Raw genomic sequence first — 18,853 nt, forward strand, 5'->3', positions numbered from 1 at the left:
ACAAAAAAAAACAATCTTGTGTCCATCCAGTTGTAGAAGGTTTCTCATCTTGTAGAGACAGTACTACTGGAGTACTCCAGAATACCAATTAACCTAACTCATAAACAATTTTTAAATTATTTAGGTATACTTCATTAGAAGTGAAATAGTTTATACTGCATTCTAAACTTAGCCATTAAAAAGTAGACACTAATTCATTTAAAATCAAAGTGAGTAGTATAAGGCAGGATGGGACCACATTAAATATTGGATGAGGCATTGATGACCACAGCCTAGTTCTATGGGACTCCACAAATATCCACACACAAGAGAGGGGTGAAGGGGCTAAGCTCTGGGAGCAGAAAGTACCAGGTCAGGACATTTAAATGCACAGGTAAAAATCACAGTCGTTTATGAGAGACAGAAAAGACAAAAAGAGGGTGGTGAGGAAAAGAGAAGGCATTCTAGGAACCTCTGTGTCATCTAAGTGCTTTAAAATACTTCTGGAACTCTGTCATTCAGGGATATGGGGGCCCGGTCACACTATTAATCCCTTCCTCACCAGATGCTTTTAACTGTCAGCTGGGACATTTCTCAAGAACAAATTAAAAGTTAACGGAAAAAAGCTATCTGGTTGCTAGAAGTGCTCTTTATTGTTTAGGCATATTCTGGCAATGGGGAAAAAAGCTTGCCATTTTCAATAACAGAAAGTGAAGAATAAATAAATTAATTTTCATTCCACTCCTCCCCCAAGAATATTAGGAATCATATATGCCCATTCTTCAGTTCTGTAAGAATTCAGTCATAAACATGAACAAACATGTCATTTTTTTTTTTTTCTGAGCCCCTATACCAGAGATTTTCAAACTAGTATGTTTGTGGAATGCTTGTTAAAAGTGCACATTTCTAGGCTCTATTTCCAAAAATTTAGATTCAGGAGTCCTAGGTAGCCTTAAGAATTTGCATTTTAAATAAATGCTCCAGGTGATTCTCACACAAGTGATCTGGGGATCAGCTTGGAGAAATACCACCCTAAGTAAGTTCTTTTCCACTGCAATGTAAGTCACAGCAAACTGTGCTTAAACAGGCTCCTTAGTTTTAGTTCTGAAAAGCAAGTGCACTACCACACGATTCAGCCAGAAACACAAGGGCACCTCGAAAGGTTTGTGGAAATATAAAATTAAAGATAATATGAATCTTTCCGTGAACTTTTTGATGGACCCTCATAAATGATCAAAGCACAGTGCAGAAATGTAACCCTCAAGTGTGTTCAGGGATGCTCTAGGAATGGCAACTAACTTATGAGAACTCTTCTAACTTGTCCTCATCCCGTCACCTCCCAATTTGGACAGCGGTGTCTTTAGCTTTAGCCTTGGTCTGAAGGAGCCCACCTCAATATTTTCCAGATTTTTACCTCTTTTGGTGACAGTATAGAAATGTAATCTTCATATATCATTCTGGCCTTTTCCTCAATTACTTTTTTGTTCTGCTCTTTCTTTAAGTCTTCACAGGCAAGCCAGAAAAGGAGGTTCTCTTCACTGTATTCTGTTCGGAGGAACTCTCTGAAAAGGTTTCTTCCTGCTGGGGTCTTCATCATCTTGTCAAAATTTTGAGACCAGGACAAGACTTCATCTGCAGTGGGGTTTTGGCTGCAGAGACAGAACGGGGCCATTATCAAGGGAAACTTTGACCTATGAATGTTAGCGCAGGTAAGAACAGGAGCAGATAGAAATCCTATCCGATTGCTGCCGCCTAGTGGTCAGAATTTTGCCACCCAGTCCCACCTGATCTGGCAAATTACCTGCCAGGGCTAGGTCAGTGATTTCTGGATACTGACAAAAATTCATGCATTCATTTCACAAAATCATTTTGAGGCACACTATGAAGCAAGAATAATACTTAAGCATCCAGTAGACGTAAATAGCATATAAATATCAGAAACAATTACAATGTGGATCTCACACTCACCATTCCTCTAGGACCTGGATACTCTCCATTTTTGTGGTATGTGTGGGTCTTCCTGCATTTTCTCCTCTTTCTTCATTTCTAACAGTGAGGCTGTAATGTAGCATAACAGTTCATTTTGCAGGGAAAAATTCACTTAAAGAAAATAATAAATTTTTCAGAAGAAACATTCCACATTTCACAGAAAAATTTCAGGAGATTTTATTTTCAACTATGTGAGAATATTTAAAGTACGAAAAAAGCAATGACATTTTTAAATGATGGGTAAGCCCATGTCAAAAGGAAAAATAATAATAAAAGAAAGAGAATAATTTCAAATAAAACAATAAAGTAAATCAGAATCTCAAAAGTGGATATCATTATACATTCTGATTTCATTTTTACATGACTTGAATTACTTAAAATCTCCAAGATACTTACATGATGCTATGCTTTAATATTTGATATTTATCACTACATTACTAAATTTAGTAAAATGTTATTAGATTCTGATACATTTTATCTTCTTAGCTATCAATGGGGAAAAAAAGTAAATGAAAAACGAACTATGACTAGAACTAACCAAAAGTCATTCACTTGTATCCTTTCTTGAAGACTAGGTTTGCTGTCACTGATAAGATCATTCCTCCAACCAGTAAAGTTTGAGCTGCTGGATTTATATTTGACTTTGTCTTTGCTTTTTCACCCGTTAGTCAATCTCTAATGTCGTGAGAGGGACAAGCCAGCAACTCTGAGGGTTTGGAATGGGAGAGCATCGGGCGGGAGGAGTCTGAATCTGGGACACAGGTTTCGGAATTCTACAAAATTACAGAAACTAGGATAATTCCATGGGTTTTAGTAACCCAGAACAAGAAAGAGAATTGTCTGACTCAGGTAAACTGTAGCTGATCAGTGCCTTAGGATGGAACATCCAAGGTTCTTGGTGTAGACTAGAAATAATGGGAGGTTATGGGGAAATACTGAGAAGCAAGGTGGGGAGGGTGACTTGATGGCCTTGGAAAACTCTGTCTTCTGAATTAGCAAACTGATACCTCTGTCTAGAAACTGAGGAACTTCATGAGAGCATGTTAGAGAGTAATGAAGCTCAAATAACAACTCTTTCATTTGTTCATTCTTTCATTTATTTACTTCACGAAAGGCAATGGAAACTATTATTTTTTAGTGCCTGTTACATGCCAGGCACCACTCTTTTACCAATAATGTTATTATCCGCATTTTATAGATGGACAAAATGAGGCACAGAGCTGTGTGGTACATTGGCCCCAAATCGAACACTGAATATGTAGTATGGTTGGAGTTTAAACCCTACTCTAATAACCCTGTATTTTTATTTAGTGTCTACTATGAACCAGGCCCTCTGATAAGCACTGAGGTAATATACCACTTATTACATGACTGCAGTGGTTGTGGGGAAAGAAGGCATTTAGGAGGAGAAGGTGTCCAACAAGCACTTAGTTATTCTTTATCTGGAACATCTGGTAAGAGAAACTAAGACAATATCTCATTCATTCTTTCATTCTTAGGTACCACGGTGAGGATGGACAGAACGTAGCAAAAGGGAAGAAGTTAAGGACGAGGAGCCTGATGAGCGGCCAATGTACAACCGCAAGTGAGACTAGATAGGATGATTTCCTTGAGAATGTGGACTAACTGAAGAAAAGAGGACCCCACAGAAATTGGAAAGGAGTCTTTACTCAGAAAAAGGACACTTCATAGAAAATGTATGATTTCATAGTGAAATAAGTTCTCCTCCACCCGTTTCCAGGGATAGCGGCAGGTTTATTGGTGCAGAACTATGGAGAGAAAAGTGGTGTGGCCCGATGTGTTCTGGGAGGGGGGACTGTAGCTGATTGTTACTGAGACATGCACGACGCGGACTAGAGCCCTGTGGGGAGGTAGCATCGCAGGGTTAGAGAAGTCAAAGCTTTCACTGTGGTGTAGCTGTGTGGAGGGATTCAGAAGGAGCAGCACAATTTGTTAGGTCTCTGCGTGTAGGTGCTGCAAATGTGTCCACAGCTCGAGGCAGCCCAGGAAACCTCTGTCCTCTATGCTGCTCTACACTGAGGTCAGATATGAGTTTTAGAGAAGATCCATTAATTTCTCAAAGTATCCTTGGGTAAGAGTGTTACTCTAATTTGATGTATTTCCAGTAATTATGGGAAAGTGGGTGGGTGAGGAAGATTCACCACTGACCATACTCTGTGAAATTCCCTATATATTTACATAAAATATGCATTTTTTTGCAAATTCTAGAAAGATCTTATTTAAATAGGAGATTAACACTCATACTGCCAAGTCTTATTGAGCTTGCATTTCCACACAGTGCCCCATAGAGTATGCCATACAAAATGCAAGTATACCTCATTTCATTCAACATCTTTGAAAAATTTGTTTCCCATGTGCCTTTATTGTAGAGCAACAAATTTGGAATCCACAGGCATGATTCACAAGTTTCTGAACATGAATTCTGGCTCTTATATCTGTTTCTGTGATGTTTACAAACATTCCAAATGCTACCATATTAGAGCATTCATTATGAAATATTGGGTTGTGTTTACATCTTTCATTTCTACAGATGGTAAAATATGGACACACATTTGGACTAAAACTACTTATAACAGACATTCAGTAAATGCTTAGTTTAGTTCACCACTTGTGCGATCTCTTGATTTAATATTGAACGTAATCTTGTTCTGTAGAAAGAAATTGAACTTTAGCAATGGACACATTGTCCTTTTAATTACTGTCCTTTATTAATATTCTTAAAAAATGGGTTTCAAGGTTTTGATTATCAAGAACCACTGAAAATGCCATTTTAAGATGAAGAGAAATAGTGAAAATAGATGTGAAATTGATACCAGACTGTTTGCTTCTCTTGATACTAATGTCTGTCTCCAATTTCACTTGGTCCTGCTCTAAGTAATATAGCTTTTTAAAAAGATAATAAATTACTGGAAATATTTGCTCTAGATTAGTATATACATGTTATATGTACTTGACATGTAATATGTACTTTTTGACTTAGAGAAGTCAAAGCCTTCAGTGTAGATAAGCCCTAAAAGAAAAACATCAAACATAACAGTTGTGAGGAGTCACACAGAGACACGTGCTTTTCACTTTTTACATAACATTTTAAACTAACATTTCTACTTTTTAAATGATTAAAGCCACAAAGAAGAAAAATACATATACAGTGCTCACTGTGGGAGTTTTGATCAAAGTCTAAATACTTTATGGAAGAAAATGCCAATAACCTAGGCTAAATATACTAATAAAAGCACTTAAAATACCACTGGGAATTTTCTAGAATGATGACTTTGAGAAAGGAGGAAATACATTCGGTACATTTCAGAAATAAGAAAATGAGCTCTTTCTGAGTGTGGGTGGATTGTTTGTTTACAGGGGAGTTTGGATAATGCAGTGGTAAAAACATAATCTACTGCCAATTATAAAGTTTATCTACCGATGACAAACATCATGAATATGTGCCGGGTCTATTTTGGAAAACTGTTTGTAATTGTAAGGAAAACAATTGGTTCTTAGGAAGAACACTTGAAACAGATGCCAATAAAATGAAAACTTTGCAGTTTCCCAGTAGCTATAGTAGCTCTGGGATAGGGGCCAATCGTAAAACCACATATATTTACACAAAAATTTAACTGAGGAATCAATAAAATGCTTAAATTTAATACAGTGTGACACCAAGGCTCTAAGAAAAAACTATTGTCATTGGGAAAGGCAGACTGTATTCAATATTTTAATATTTTCACATTGTGAGATCAATCTTTTTATTAACAGATTCTACTTCAAATTTCCCAGTACAAAAATGAAATCACCATCCTTCAGGTTCTGAAAAAGAATTGGTAGATTATTTATTAAATATTTCATTTTCATCATTCAAAATATTGTAGTAAAATACTACAGCTTTACTCAGGAGTTAGCAATAATTTATAAATACGTATGAAACACCTGGCTTACGCAGCATTGCTGGGGTTGGAAATACAAGATGAATAAGACCAAAGGCTTTGCTATTGAGGTGCTCAGATAGGTAAATAAATATCACATGGCATTGTGATAAGAACTAAAATAGTGTTATGCATATGGTGTTCCTTAGACACTGGTATGTTATCTATACTTTTGCATGAGAGAATTGAGAAAGGCCTCACAGGGTAGGTAATGATTACACTGGGTTGAAAATGAGCAGGTGTTTGGCGGATGGAGACCTGCACAAAGGAGATTTCAAACAGAAGGGGGATAAAATTGTATACAGGCTCTGAGTTGTAAAAAGGAATGATGTAAGTGTAGAACAAAATGGACAGATCAGATATTTCAGGGCAGGAGAGGGAATTTGAATAGGCAGTGAAATGGAATATGTGTTGGGCCAAGAACACAATGAGCTGGAATCTAAATGTAGAATATGTCTTCTTTATGATGATTTTGTCTTTCCGTGCTTTATTTCACACATTCTTATTGGGGATAATGGTAGTGACCTACTTCACAAGGATATAAAGCAAGGAAATAAAAACTTGTGACAGAAGGGCAAATTATCACAAATGCTTAATTAATCACAAGGACAAATTGGCTGCGCGTTAAAATGACAATTCCAAGTTTATCAAAGACATTTTTATTTCAACCTGAGGAAACAAAATCTTATACATTCCATTATTATAAAACAATTCCTCATATATTATCTTACTACTTTTTCCTTATTACAACCTCCATAAGGTAAGCAGGGGATTTATTAATCATTCACATTTTATTTAGAAGGAATCAGACTGAGGCTGAACTTACAAACTACCCACAAACTATAACATATCAAGGCTAGGACTGGAACTCAAATCTGACTTCTTGTCTCTTGCTCATTTTCACTATGCAATCCCACTAACTGTGATATTTTACCTTTTTGGTTATTTGCAAAAATTGTTTTCTTAAAGGGTTGGAAAGGGTAAACCTCCTATTACAAACCAGCATATTGAGCGTAAATGCGCTCTCATTATCCCCTCAGCTGTCACTCTGTAGGAGGTGTTGCCCAGAGGGCTGAGTTTACAATAGATACTGTTGAGAAGCACTTCTCAATTCCCTGGAATTTAGGAGTACCAGAAAAGAGCTGTTACAGAAGGTTTTGACAACAAAGCCTGAAAGAGAAAGAAAAGAAGTGATGCGCCTATTGACTGCAGAGGAGGTGTTGCTACAGTTGAGAAGAGCCCCCCTGGAGAGTACAACTTCCTCGCATTAGCAAAGATACCAGGGACAGGGACGGGGGGAACACGTAGAGCAGAATAGAACAGATGCATTGCTTACAAAGACTACCGAAAAAAAAGCACCAAATGGTGAGCCAGCAACCATATAAAATCCATAATTTCTGACATATAAAAACTACATTGTCAAACCTAGGACTTGAACCTCATCTTTTTCATTTCTACGTTTTTGTAATACAACTTGGTGTTGAATGGGGTATGTGGGGATGAGGAATAGTGGTTAGAAATTTGTGTCTGGAAATGTTCTAAAACACTTGTTTAAAAAAAGACCACATTGCCCTTATAAAGACTCCCCCACATTTTTGCAATCATGTATCATGTGTCATAAAACAAGTATTTCATTTGGCTTAAGCTTTTGTTTCTCAAACCTCTCAAGTAAAATAAGCAGCTATTAAAAATCTGTCCACTAGATGGCTGTGTTACCTTTATAAATACTACTATGTTTTAACCAAGTCAGAATAAAGGAAAACTGAAAACGTTTCTGGAAATAATTACCTCTATTAAGAAAAACCAAACCAAACCAAACCAAACCAAACCAAACAATCTATTCTTACATGTAAGGAGTTTTGATAATTATATCTTTCTAAGGAATTTTAAAAGAGTTATTCAATTTTTCTGTAAGTGTAATAGTCAAACTCTAAGGGGATAAATTTACTTTTGGGAGGTGTGCATAACTGCAACAATTTTTCCTTTTTAGTATTTAGAAAATATTTTGTGTACTCCTTGGCCCACCATCATTTGATTTAGGAATACTTTAGTCTTAAAAAAAAAAGGCAGGCATAATCCAATTCACATTGTCTTTATCCTCTCCAATAAGAAGTTACCCTCTACTGTCTCGCGCTGGGGTAATATGAAACTCAGGTCATACATTCTTAGATCAAATTAATTAGAAAAGGTTTTTAACTACCAATGGGTAGAGAATCATTTTTGTTTTAAATGTTTTTAAAAGAGCCATGGAGAAAGTGGATTCTTGACAGAATTTCAATTCCATTTTGGGTGTATGTAAACAGAAACTGAAGACATATCTCTTTATTCTGATTCTCTTTCTCTCTTTGCTACATTTCTCTCTATACATGCATCTGTTAAAAAGATGGGTTTAAAAAATTCCATCTTTTTTATCTGTATTAGATTTTTACTTCAAACCCCAAGCCATGTATTTTAGGTTCATTGACACCCTTTTTTTTTTTTTTTTTTTTAAATGGTGTTTGTCTGGTAAGGGGATCCAAACCCTTGACCTTGTTGTTATCACAACCACATTTTCCTAAGTGAGCTAGAATGCCTACAAGTACTTACATGGTTAAAATCTGGATCCACTCTGTAAGCTTGTATTCAGTTAGATAACCAAAGCTTATTTGGCATAAGCAGGATTCCTTTACTTTTCCTTAAAAGTAAGATAATTACAGAACTGAATATGTAGATATAACTTTATTATACTTTATATAATAATACACATCAATAATCAGAATCTTCTACTTCAGTTCTCAAGTGCATTGAAACCATATTTCAAACTATTCCTTCAACCCACTGCAATTTTCCCCGTAATTCATAATTTAGTGAATGCTTTTGTGGGAAAGCAAATATTTTGGATGTGAAAAGGCCAAATGGACTTCTATTTAGTTTATAGACACTGTTATTAAAATAGTTTGTATTCGTCTGAGTCTTTAAATGCATTAGTTAAGTTGTAGCTCAAGCTTCTGATTTTAGTTAACTTGTGTCCTCACATAAAAAGAATGAAAAGTGAGAACTCTAGCAGTTGATATTCAGAAATGTATCTGATAGCTGGCAGAGTCACATGTCCATCCAACCCATTCATCCCTTCCCTGGTATATTCTAGTTACTGTATGTATGAATATGTATGGGAGGAAGGTGGGAGGCATCCTTGGGAACAGTACGATTGAAGGCAATAACCCTGATCTGTGGGGAAACTTAACTTGGGCATGCAGAACATATAGCTGTGTGGGAGCCCTGGAGTGTGTGGTGCATGCTCCAGGGATGCTTTGACTTACGCCTGTGCTGGTTAATGTGAGAGTTGGGGAGAAACGGCACAGTGATGGAGAATGCAGAAACAGTGTCTGCTGCATTATCTGACAAAATGTGAATAGAACATTCCCAAGTGTACAGTGGTCCAATCCTTCAAAGTCTGGGAAATTCCTTTCAGCCTGAGACTTGCAAAGGGGGCATAAATAAAAAGCTATCAATAAAAGATTATTCAGGGAGGCTCATAGCATGTACTGAACCCCAAATGAAGTGATTTTTATGTTATTAATCACAACTTACTGAAGAAGAAACTGAGGCTAAGAGAGAATAAGTAACTTGCCAAAGGTATTTCAGTTATGTGTTAGGAATCTGGGACATACCCAGGTCTAATTCCAGAACCATTGTTCTTTCCCTATCCCTTCTGCCTCTTGAAAGTAGGTTTTAGATGAGGAAGACATGTCATTAGAATTTGTGTTATTGTTAAACATGGAAAGATTACCTCTATTTAGAATGAAACACATGGAGTTGTTATTCCACTATTGCTCATGAAATTATTCAGTTAAAATGTTTCCGTAGTTTAAAATAATCTATGTTGCTTTATACAAAAAGCAGCAATAGCAGATACTTGCTTTCTATGTAGGAGCAGAGGCTCCCATGCATTAGATTAATTAATATGGAGAGTATTGATATCTGAAACAAAGATAAGGATTTATAGCACTGGAAACTGCAATTTTTATGACACCTGACTCAGCAGAATTATTACAGAAGCAACTTCATTTTCACAAAAAGTGGATTTTATTGTCTTATCTGACAAAGAGAGAACAAGTAATTCTTAAATAATGTCCTAAAATAGCAGGCAGATTATGATAGGTCTATCACCTAGACCATGAAAGAAAGTAGGCTAGGACCAAAAGAAATAATGAAAAATTTTAATGAGAGGGACAAAAATAAATAATACTTATTTCAATTGGAGATAGCACAACTTGACATTTAATAGGTAGGGAGAGGGTAACAAAAATGTCATACCTAAATTTTGTGTTATCATTGATCAGGAGAGGCTGGGGGAATTTTTAAAATATTGTCCAAATTGCTAATTAATTTGGCCTTGATTTGGAAGGGTTGAATTTCATAGTGTCTTAGAAACTGAGTAACATACTTTAAGTCAGGAGGGGAACTCCAACTTCCCTCAAATCGAACGTTCACCCTGAAGGATCACGGTGTCTCAGAACCTTTAATGAAGGGCTCATTCATTTTCTCTGTCAGAAGCTTTTCTCTCTCCAAGTTCCTCCTCCTTGTGTACCTTAAGGAGAAGCTTGGTTCCACAAAATTTACCATTAATATCCTACTTGGCCAGATCACAAGATGTTTTAGGATTCGTATCATATTGGACATCTTTGGTGTATCTGTAACTTCAAGCATTCCCTTCTTTGGGAAACTCTCTATTATCTCGGCTTCTGTGACACCCCATTTCTGTGTTTTGCATGTCACCTCTCAGACCGTCTCTTCCATGTCTGCAGCTCTTCCACTCTCCCACTGCTCTTTAAATGTTGGTGTGTCCTGAGCTTTCAGTCTTTGGGTCACTCCTGTTCACACTGTCATGTTCTCCAGAGGCACCGTGCTCATCTCCTGCGCACTGAATACTGATGACTTCCAGATTGTCACAGTTAATCTAGACTTGCCCTGCAAGCTTCATATTCATTTACACAACTAACTCCTGGGCACCTCAAACAGAACAAGTTGAACTCATCATCTTATCCTTGGCCAGCAACTTCCTATTTCAGTGTTCTCTCATTTGATGGGATCCCCATAAATCCAGCCACTAAAGCAAGCTATATGAAATTATCCTTCTCTGCTCTTTCTCATCTATCACCAGTGCTTGACAGGACATCATAATTTTTTCCTGAATACGTAATTCTCTCCATTCTTTTTACTGCCTCTTTATTTTAGGCCCCTGACACCTCTCACCAAGGCTGTTATAAGTCTCCTAATATTCCTCACGCTTTTTGTCTTGTCCTTCAAATATTCTGCACCCCCTTCAGAGGGATATATTTAAAACTTAAAATGAACCTTGTCTGCTTCTTACTTTATCATCTTCAATCACTTCCCACCTCCAAAAAAGTGTGAAGTCCTAACTATGGTATAAAAGACATTTTATTATTCGTGATTGCCTGTCTCTCTAGTCTTCCATTTTATCCTTCTCGACTTTATATTCCAGCAATACAAAGCAGATTTTAGTGCTCCCTCCCCAGATCTTTGCCCCTCTTTACTAGTAATTACTACTACTACTAAGACACACATACACATGTACGTAAGGGAGCATGAAGGAAAATGGTGCATAGACAAAAGCTGGTAGTGCTCTAATAAGAATTACCTGCCGCATAATTATACTAAGTCCTGGGAGAATGTGCCTGTAATCTCTGAAAAAAACTTCTGTGACACAGATTTCCATATTTCATAAAGTAGACTCAACTGGCAAATCCAAGTCAATCATCCATTCACCAAATATTAATTAAACACCTACTATGTGCCAAATAATATAAGCCAAAAAATATTTTTGACTATTTTAAAGCATGAAACTTTAGTATACATTTACAAAAATGCCCAGTGGCAACTGGCCAGTACAAACATTTGTGAATTCAACTACAAAATCCTCATAATATCACTTCACTGAAGGTATGAACCTAACACAAACATGGGTCAAACAGAGGTAGAATCACTAGCATGAAAAACATTACAGTGAGTTGGTGAATTAAACTCTGACTCTCCATGTAGTCAGCCTTGTCCAGGACAGAGGGAGCTGTGGCCACGGCTATGAACAGCACCAGCCCATTGCTGAGGTCATCCCCTAGCTCTGGCACATCGGGCCCATCCAGTCACAGATGGTCCTCACCACATACAGGGAGTCGGCATTGGCTGAGATTTGAGAGATCCTCTCCATGTCTGACCCTGAAACAACTTGAAGCCAACTGGGATATCTGGGGCCAGTGGACCCCACTCACGTCTCCATGCAGAGCCCTGTCCCCGAATGCACTGCCACACCTCTTTACCTACAGTCTCTTTCCTCCTGTCCTCTTAGGATTCTGGGCTTCTTCACCAGAGTGAGGCTCCTCCTGCCACTGGCTCTCTCCTTCCGAGGACACTGTTTTTGTGTTGTTTTGTTTTGTTTGGAGCTCCTTTTCCATGTCAAATACAGTCTCCTGCATTCTCAACCTTCTGTGGCCCACTTTCTTCCTCTGGTCCTACCGGATATCCAGCTCTCTAAAGGCACCGCCTCTCTCAGGATTCTTTCTTAAAGAGTCACCTCCCACACTCATCACAGTCAAGGTGGGGATTGGCATTCTTCTGTATCCCCTGAGGCTTATGCCATCTGACTTTCCCATCTCTCTTTATCCTCTTATAAATCTGTAATCCCTTACCAGACACCTCACACCTCACGGCCGCTTCCCTCTGCTTTTTACCCCCACCTCAGGGAAACCATGCCACAGGTGTCTCCGCAGGTATCCTCAAGGTACCCACTTCCTTGGCTACTCTCTGAGCTAGCTTTCACGGGCTGTGAGCTGCCTTACATTCTCAGCTGACTCTTGCCTTCTTCTGGCCTGAATTTGTTTAATCATCTATCTCCCACTCTTTTCTGGTTCATTGTTCTTCTTCCTATTCTCCTGAATAAGACAGGGTATAATATTTTCATATATTGTTTTGTTTCTTTCCCAACCATCTTTCCATGGATGATTTAAATACTGCAATACGATACTTAGAAAAATATACATTTTTAGTAGACACAGACTCAACGAGAATACATGTAATATACTTTTTTATGGAAAAGGGGTCAAGTCAGTTCTAATTCTGGCAGATTTACAATAGATAGGACTTGAGTTATATGTAGCAAACTTGGCAGAGGCAGCTTTAATACTACACTCTTTTAGAGGGTGACCTGGGAATAATACCAAATAGTCATATCTAGATTGAATTGCTTATTGAGACTTTGTTCCCTGTTTTTGTAGAGGGAAGAGAACCTAGTAAAAGCAAATAAAGTACAGCAATTCCAGGCAACAATAGGCATTCAATAAATTGTGATTGACTGAATTAATAAATGAATGGCATATAGAAGGTCCATATTCTGGAATGTTCATGATTTGGTTTAGGGTTATGGCCTGGGAAACTTGGGTTCATTTTGGTACATGTCTTTTGTTTCTGCAGTTTAAAGGTCCTATAATTGATAGAAACTTTTGAGGAAATTTACCCATGTCATGGTGAGACGGAGTTTTGAAACTGTGGAATTATTTGTAAGGGGTATTTATGACGATCTGTTTATAAGTAGTTTGGAAATCCTGTGCAGAGTAAGTTATTCCACAGGAATAATTTTTGTTACTATGTGAGACAAATAGCTTTCTGAGGGTGACAGGTACAGAGGAGACTATTCACTGGTGCCTCAGATGAGATGATTCACCTCGAATGTGTGAGCAGTTTTACTTCCAGGGTGAGGTTTCTTCACTATGGTGCAGATGTGGATTTTTGTTTTCTTTCTCAAAAAATATCCTTTGAGTTTGAAAGCATGCATCTTAGTATTTCCATTGGCAGAGAGCTAAAGTGTGACAGCATCAGAGGATAAAACAGGACATTATTTTTACATGTTTTGAATTACAGAGGCTGTGGCTCTTGTTAAAAATGGAGGCAGTGGCAACCCAAAGCATGTTTGTGAAGTGCTTAATATTTACTTAGTGAGATTTATCCCATGGTCTGGGAACTCTGTGAACTAATGTGTCCAAAAGAGAGACAATTTTACTTTTCAGAGGGCTAATTTACTAAATTCAGTCTGTGACCAATCTCTACTGAGAAGAATCTGGTGCAGTTGGCCAAATCTTGTAGGCAATACACAGTAGTGCGTGAGGTTCTGAATTCCACTGGGAAAGTTGAATTTGGAAATGGTTCATATCATCAAACCTGAAAATGAAAATTTGGAAGTATCGTATTAAAGTGGCCCAAACACTGGGCAGCATATTAAGAAGCTTGCATCTCAGTCCCACATCTATCACTAATGAGCCTAGAGACAGCAAGCAAGCCATCAGCTTCCTTACTTGTAAAATCAGACACAGTGTTTTCCATAAATTTATTTTTTCAGTGAGGGCATTTTTTTCTTCTAAACAAAAGCTTATAACTAAGTCTAATATGTAAAACAGCTAAAGACAGATCCATTCGCTTGGAAACTGCAAGTGGGAGTCCAGGGCTGTGGCTAGCAATATTTCCGTCCTCTACTCCCCATAGCCATTACCTCACTAGACACAGCACCAAGCAGAGGTCAACATGAACATTTTTGAGAGATGGTAGCTGAGGTCTCCTGAATTCTAATTTTTTATGACTAAACACAGGGAAACTTGTCTTGCTTGATGGGACACCACTAAAAGCAGCCATATTAAAAGAAGGATTAGCACCTAAAGACTTTATTTGAAAAAAAAATAGCCTGGATTATTTTAACGTAGCCTCTGATGTTACAAGAGTGTTAGTAGGACAATTTGAAAATTAGCTTTAAGCTCAAAATAAATTTTGAAAGCTCTGTCTTCCTCTCTTTTTCGATCCACCTCATTATTGTGAGCACAGAGCAGCAGTTTCTAGTGTTTCTAGTCTGCAGTGCACTTTCACGTGTGTAATCTCCCAGGCAAGAATCTGAAAAACCTCACTGATTCACACTGTCCTGACGGCAGTTTGTGAGGAGCCCACATCTTCCAAAGGTTTCTTTCTCATAAAGAAAAGGGAACAGAGTTACTTCCTGAAGAGGAAAGTCACTCCAGTTGCCAGAGTCAACCCTGAACCTCTAGACAAGCAGTCTTGACAAAACTCTCTCCTTGGCTGGTCAAAAACAGCGTAGTCCCCTGTATAGAAGGACTGGTACATTTACAGACTGTCCACTTTACGGCCTTATTCTCCTTTACATAAGACAGATTACCTAGTCCAAACCTGAGTCCCTTGATTTCCCTTCTTGAAGTGGAGGGCTATGAGGAGAAAAGGGAGAGAGGGAGAAAGACTGATTTGGAGAAGGACGTGGTTCTTTGACAGGGCTAAGGAATGGATCAGCTTAATAAGTCATTATAAGTATGTCCAAACTGTTCCTATTTTTGAAGGAAACTGTGTTTCCTGACAACTAGAATGACTTTTCCTTTTCAGGTAGTAAATTTGTTCCCTTTTCTTTATTCAGCAGTTACGTACTTACTCTCTGTATCCTCCCCCAAAATAAAGCAAAGTGGTCATTTTATAAAGACAGGAATAAATTTAAAAGTTGAAAAGAGCTGACAATTAAATATGAGTGAGCAAGGCAAATTTGAGGGAAATGTTATACTGTTTGTAAAACCCATAACGTGAAGCTAGGGTTCACAAAATTCAGAATGTTCATGGAAAGATGTGTATTGTATTTTAAATCTTTTTTTCTACGAACTTTTTGAAGTACCCTTATATTTATTACTAGATATAGAAATTTATTTTCCTAGCACTTTTCTTCCTTAAAAGGAAGTAAAATCAGCAACATGACAACTGCTCCTATTCACGAATGACAGTTTCTTCATATTTTGATTCCTAACTTTTTTTTCAGTACTTAAATTACATTTTCTTAGTGTTTCTTTTTGTTCTGCTCCTTTGACCTAGCCTGGAAAATTTGAAAAAACATTTTTTTCTTTTCTTTTTCACTCCAAAAAGCCTTTACAACGTTCTTTCCTAAACTCAAAGTACAAAAATAATGATATTTAAAAAATGCATTTATAAAGGACATTTTCAGTTGCAATAAGACAACATAGTTGTAATTAAAATCCATAGTTCAAGGCAATTTAACTTTCATCCTTTTAAAAAAAATCAGGTTGTTTACATTAGAAATTACCTATCCTTTATCATACATAGAACGACTTGTGAATTTATAGACTGGACGTTTTATGGCCTAAACTCATTGCTAACAAATGCAGTTCCTGACACTGAGACTCTAGTCTAGAATGCACAGAGCACGCAGCCAGTGCACCAGTGCATGTATTTAAGAGATCCACTCTAGAGGTGTAGAGAGCTGAGGCAGCTTCTGAAAGCTGTGTTGTTCTCAGTCCGTCGTCTGTGTTCTGTGACAATCTGATGCTCACAAGCTAGTGTTGAATGTTTTGTTATTTAATCTGTACTTGAAAAATTAAGAAAAGCAAGTCTCACTAAATATCTGTATGAAAGCAAGTCTCACTAAATATTTGTTAGCTAACAAATACAGAACAACAAAATTTCAGTACGCTATCTGTTTTGTTGTTTAATCCTGAAGGAATTCAGAAATGTTTTGGCAGGTAAATAAAATCATGTACTGATTACTGGAACATGGTCTAGTGCAAATAAGAAATAGAAATATAATCCTCAACACTGTGTAACAATGTATTGGCAATGTTTTATGGAGAATTCGAAATAAAAAAATAAAATAGCTTTATTTTCAGGATGATTTTTGTGTTATATCTGCAAGCAGATGTTTTTTGCCCCCATTATGAAGTGTTCCACAGCCCAGGGAGCTAACTCTTATTAAATGGCATGCACTGTTCTCGGCTCGTTATGTATTTTATCTCATTTAATTTTTATAACAACCTTATGATGTAGGGATTTTTATTACTGTTATTTTGCAGATAAGGAATCTGAGGATCAGAAAGATTAACTAATTTGCTGAAGGTCACACAGATAGTGATGCGTGAGGACAAGATTTGAATCCCAGCAGTCTGACTTCAGAACCACCATGTTAAGTAACTACACGATATTTCATGGATTAAGACCACAGCTAGACGATCTCTTTAGGAGTGATACAGAAAAAGATTAGACAACTATGATTGAAATATTTACCTCATCTAGAGCTCTATTTCCTTCATCTGAAATTGTTAAGGCTTAAGAATGAAAGAAAATGAATCATGTATGTGTTTTCCTAACTAGGAATTATCATCTGGGAAGCAATTTTAATATTTATAAAAACTATTTTAAACCTTCTATGCTTCTACAATATCTGATAGTTTTCTGGAACTAGAGTTTCCTACAGTGTGCAGAGCTTGTTCATCATCAAGGACACTGCTATAGAATAATACTTTTCACCTTCTATTTTGCTCAAAATGATGTAACATTTTGTCACCATATCAAAAAACAACCTGAATGGATGTGGGGGAACTACAGAGATCATACACAAGGAGATAACTCAAACATCTGAGCCGTTCTTAAAGGTTTTCAAATAGGTCGGGGAGATCCAGAAGAGCACTGCTAGTCCAGAAGCTCCACTTGAAACTGGATCTTAAAAGACATCCAAAACTTATGGTTCAAAGGAAAGTTCCATTAAGTCTTGCATCCCCCTGAGGAATCTCATCTGCATAAATGTTAGGGCTGTGGGTCCTACCGATTTTCTCAGTTAAAGCACTTTGAGATTTTGGAACTGGAGCAGGTTCTCTGAGCTCCCTGAATCATGGACATTTAGCACTAGACATGACCTTGGGAATCAGCTTGTCTACCTCTTCATCATTTTACCAATGAGAAAACCAAATAACAAAGAGATTACAATTTTGCATGATGTCTCAGACCCTGTCAGTAATAAAATTGCAGTGGAAAGCTGGCTCTAATTCCAAAGATTTCAATGAACTGACTTGGCCTTCACACCAAGCATAGCCCCTAACCTTTTAGATCAGTGCTCATGAGTCTGTGGCTCTTTTCTCTTTGTCCTTATTGGAAGGAGATCTGTAGCTGAGGTTGCCACCCTGACTCAGAATTATCTGGCTGTGAATGGTCAACACCCTATGAAATATCACATAATTAAAAAAACTATATTCAATATTTCTTATACTACTACTAGGTATTATATTAATGTTCTTGCAACATCTGTAACATTGGAAAATATTATTTATTGATAAATAAATATATAACTATAATCTTATTTTTATCCATATCTTTAAGAAGCATGGGTAAAGAAAAATGTGATGTCAAATAATTTTTCATTATTAACCTTACTATCAATTTTGTATTATGTTATTTTAATGGACATGTAATAATTGTACATATTAATGGGGTCCTGTGTGGTGTTACAATTATCTTGCTATCAATTTAAATATATATTCTGAGGAAATATTACATTTTTCCTGTGGAAATGTTTGCATTAAACCAATGATAGTCTGCAATAATTCCTACTTGCAAAGGAAAAAAAAAATGACATGCTGAGAAGTTTCTATGATTCCAAGATTTGGCATGCATGTTCATTCTAGTTATTACCTAGCTCAGGTGAGGTATCACACAGATAACATACCAGGAGCAGCTGCAACAACAGCACCAGCAAAAGCAGCATGTGTTGTTGGGCCTCTGGTTTCCAGGTGCTTGAGACACAGCAGGTGTTCCTTCATTTTGTGACTGCTGCCTTTTTCGCATTTCAGCTACTTCAGTACCCAATTGGCTGAAAAATGAGAGAAAACATAAGGCATGAAAAAATTCACAATAAGGGTAAGTGTATGGGCTGAAGGAAACATAATTTAATTAAGAGAGATAATTTGAGAAAAGGCAAAACAAGCTTTAGCAGTCAAACTAAAAATTCTCAGAAAAATTTTTTAAGAGATTATCATAAAAACTTTGGGGACAGACTTGTACCATTATCTGCTGCATAAAATTATACTAACAATGTTGCCACATAATCACAATTGTTGGTAAGGTAAACA

At 37.1% G+C, this 18,853-nt stretch overlaps 1 protein-coding gene and 1 long non-coding RNA gene across 2 annotated transcripts in view; one reads left to right on the plus strand and one right to left on the minus strand.

Moving 5' to 3' along the window:
• Positions 1–5,110, plus strand: part of LOC134378410 (uncharacterized) — a 19,644-nt gene extending 14,534 nt beyond the window's left edge. Inside the window, exons 2-3 of the long non-coding RNA XR_010023643.1 lie at positions 1,482–1,688; positions 3,468–5,110. This is a non-coding gene — a long non-coding RNA (uncharacterized LOC134378410). The remainder of the gene's footprint in view (positions 1–1,481; positions 1,689–3,467) is intronic.
• Positions 1–18,587, minus strand: part of RGS17 (regulator of G protein signaling 17) — a 24,350-nt gene extending 5,763 nt beyond the window's left edge. The window contains exons 1-3 of the mRNA XM_063097487.1: positions 18,451–18,587; positions 1,948–2,037; positions 1,394–1,628 (exon numbers count right to left, since the gene is read on the minus strand). Of these exons, the coding sequence (XP_062953557.1) occupies positions 1,394–1,628; positions 1,948–2,037; positions 18,451–18,569 (444 nt within the window). The 5' untranslated portion in view covers positions 18,570–18,587. The remainder of the gene's footprint in view (positions 1–1,393; positions 1,629–1,947; positions 2,038–18,450) is intronic.
• Between the last annotated feature and the right edge of the window lie 266 nt (positions 18,588–18,853).

The sequence above is a fragment of the Cynocephalus volans genome, chromosome 5 (assembly GCF_027409185.1).
Source record: "Cynocephalus volans isolate mCynVol1 chromosome 5, mCynVol1.pri, whole genome shotgun sequence".
Taxonomy (NCBI): domain Eukaryota; kingdom Metazoa; phylum Chordata; class Mammalia; order Dermoptera; family Cynocephalidae; genus Cynocephalus; species Cynocephalus volans.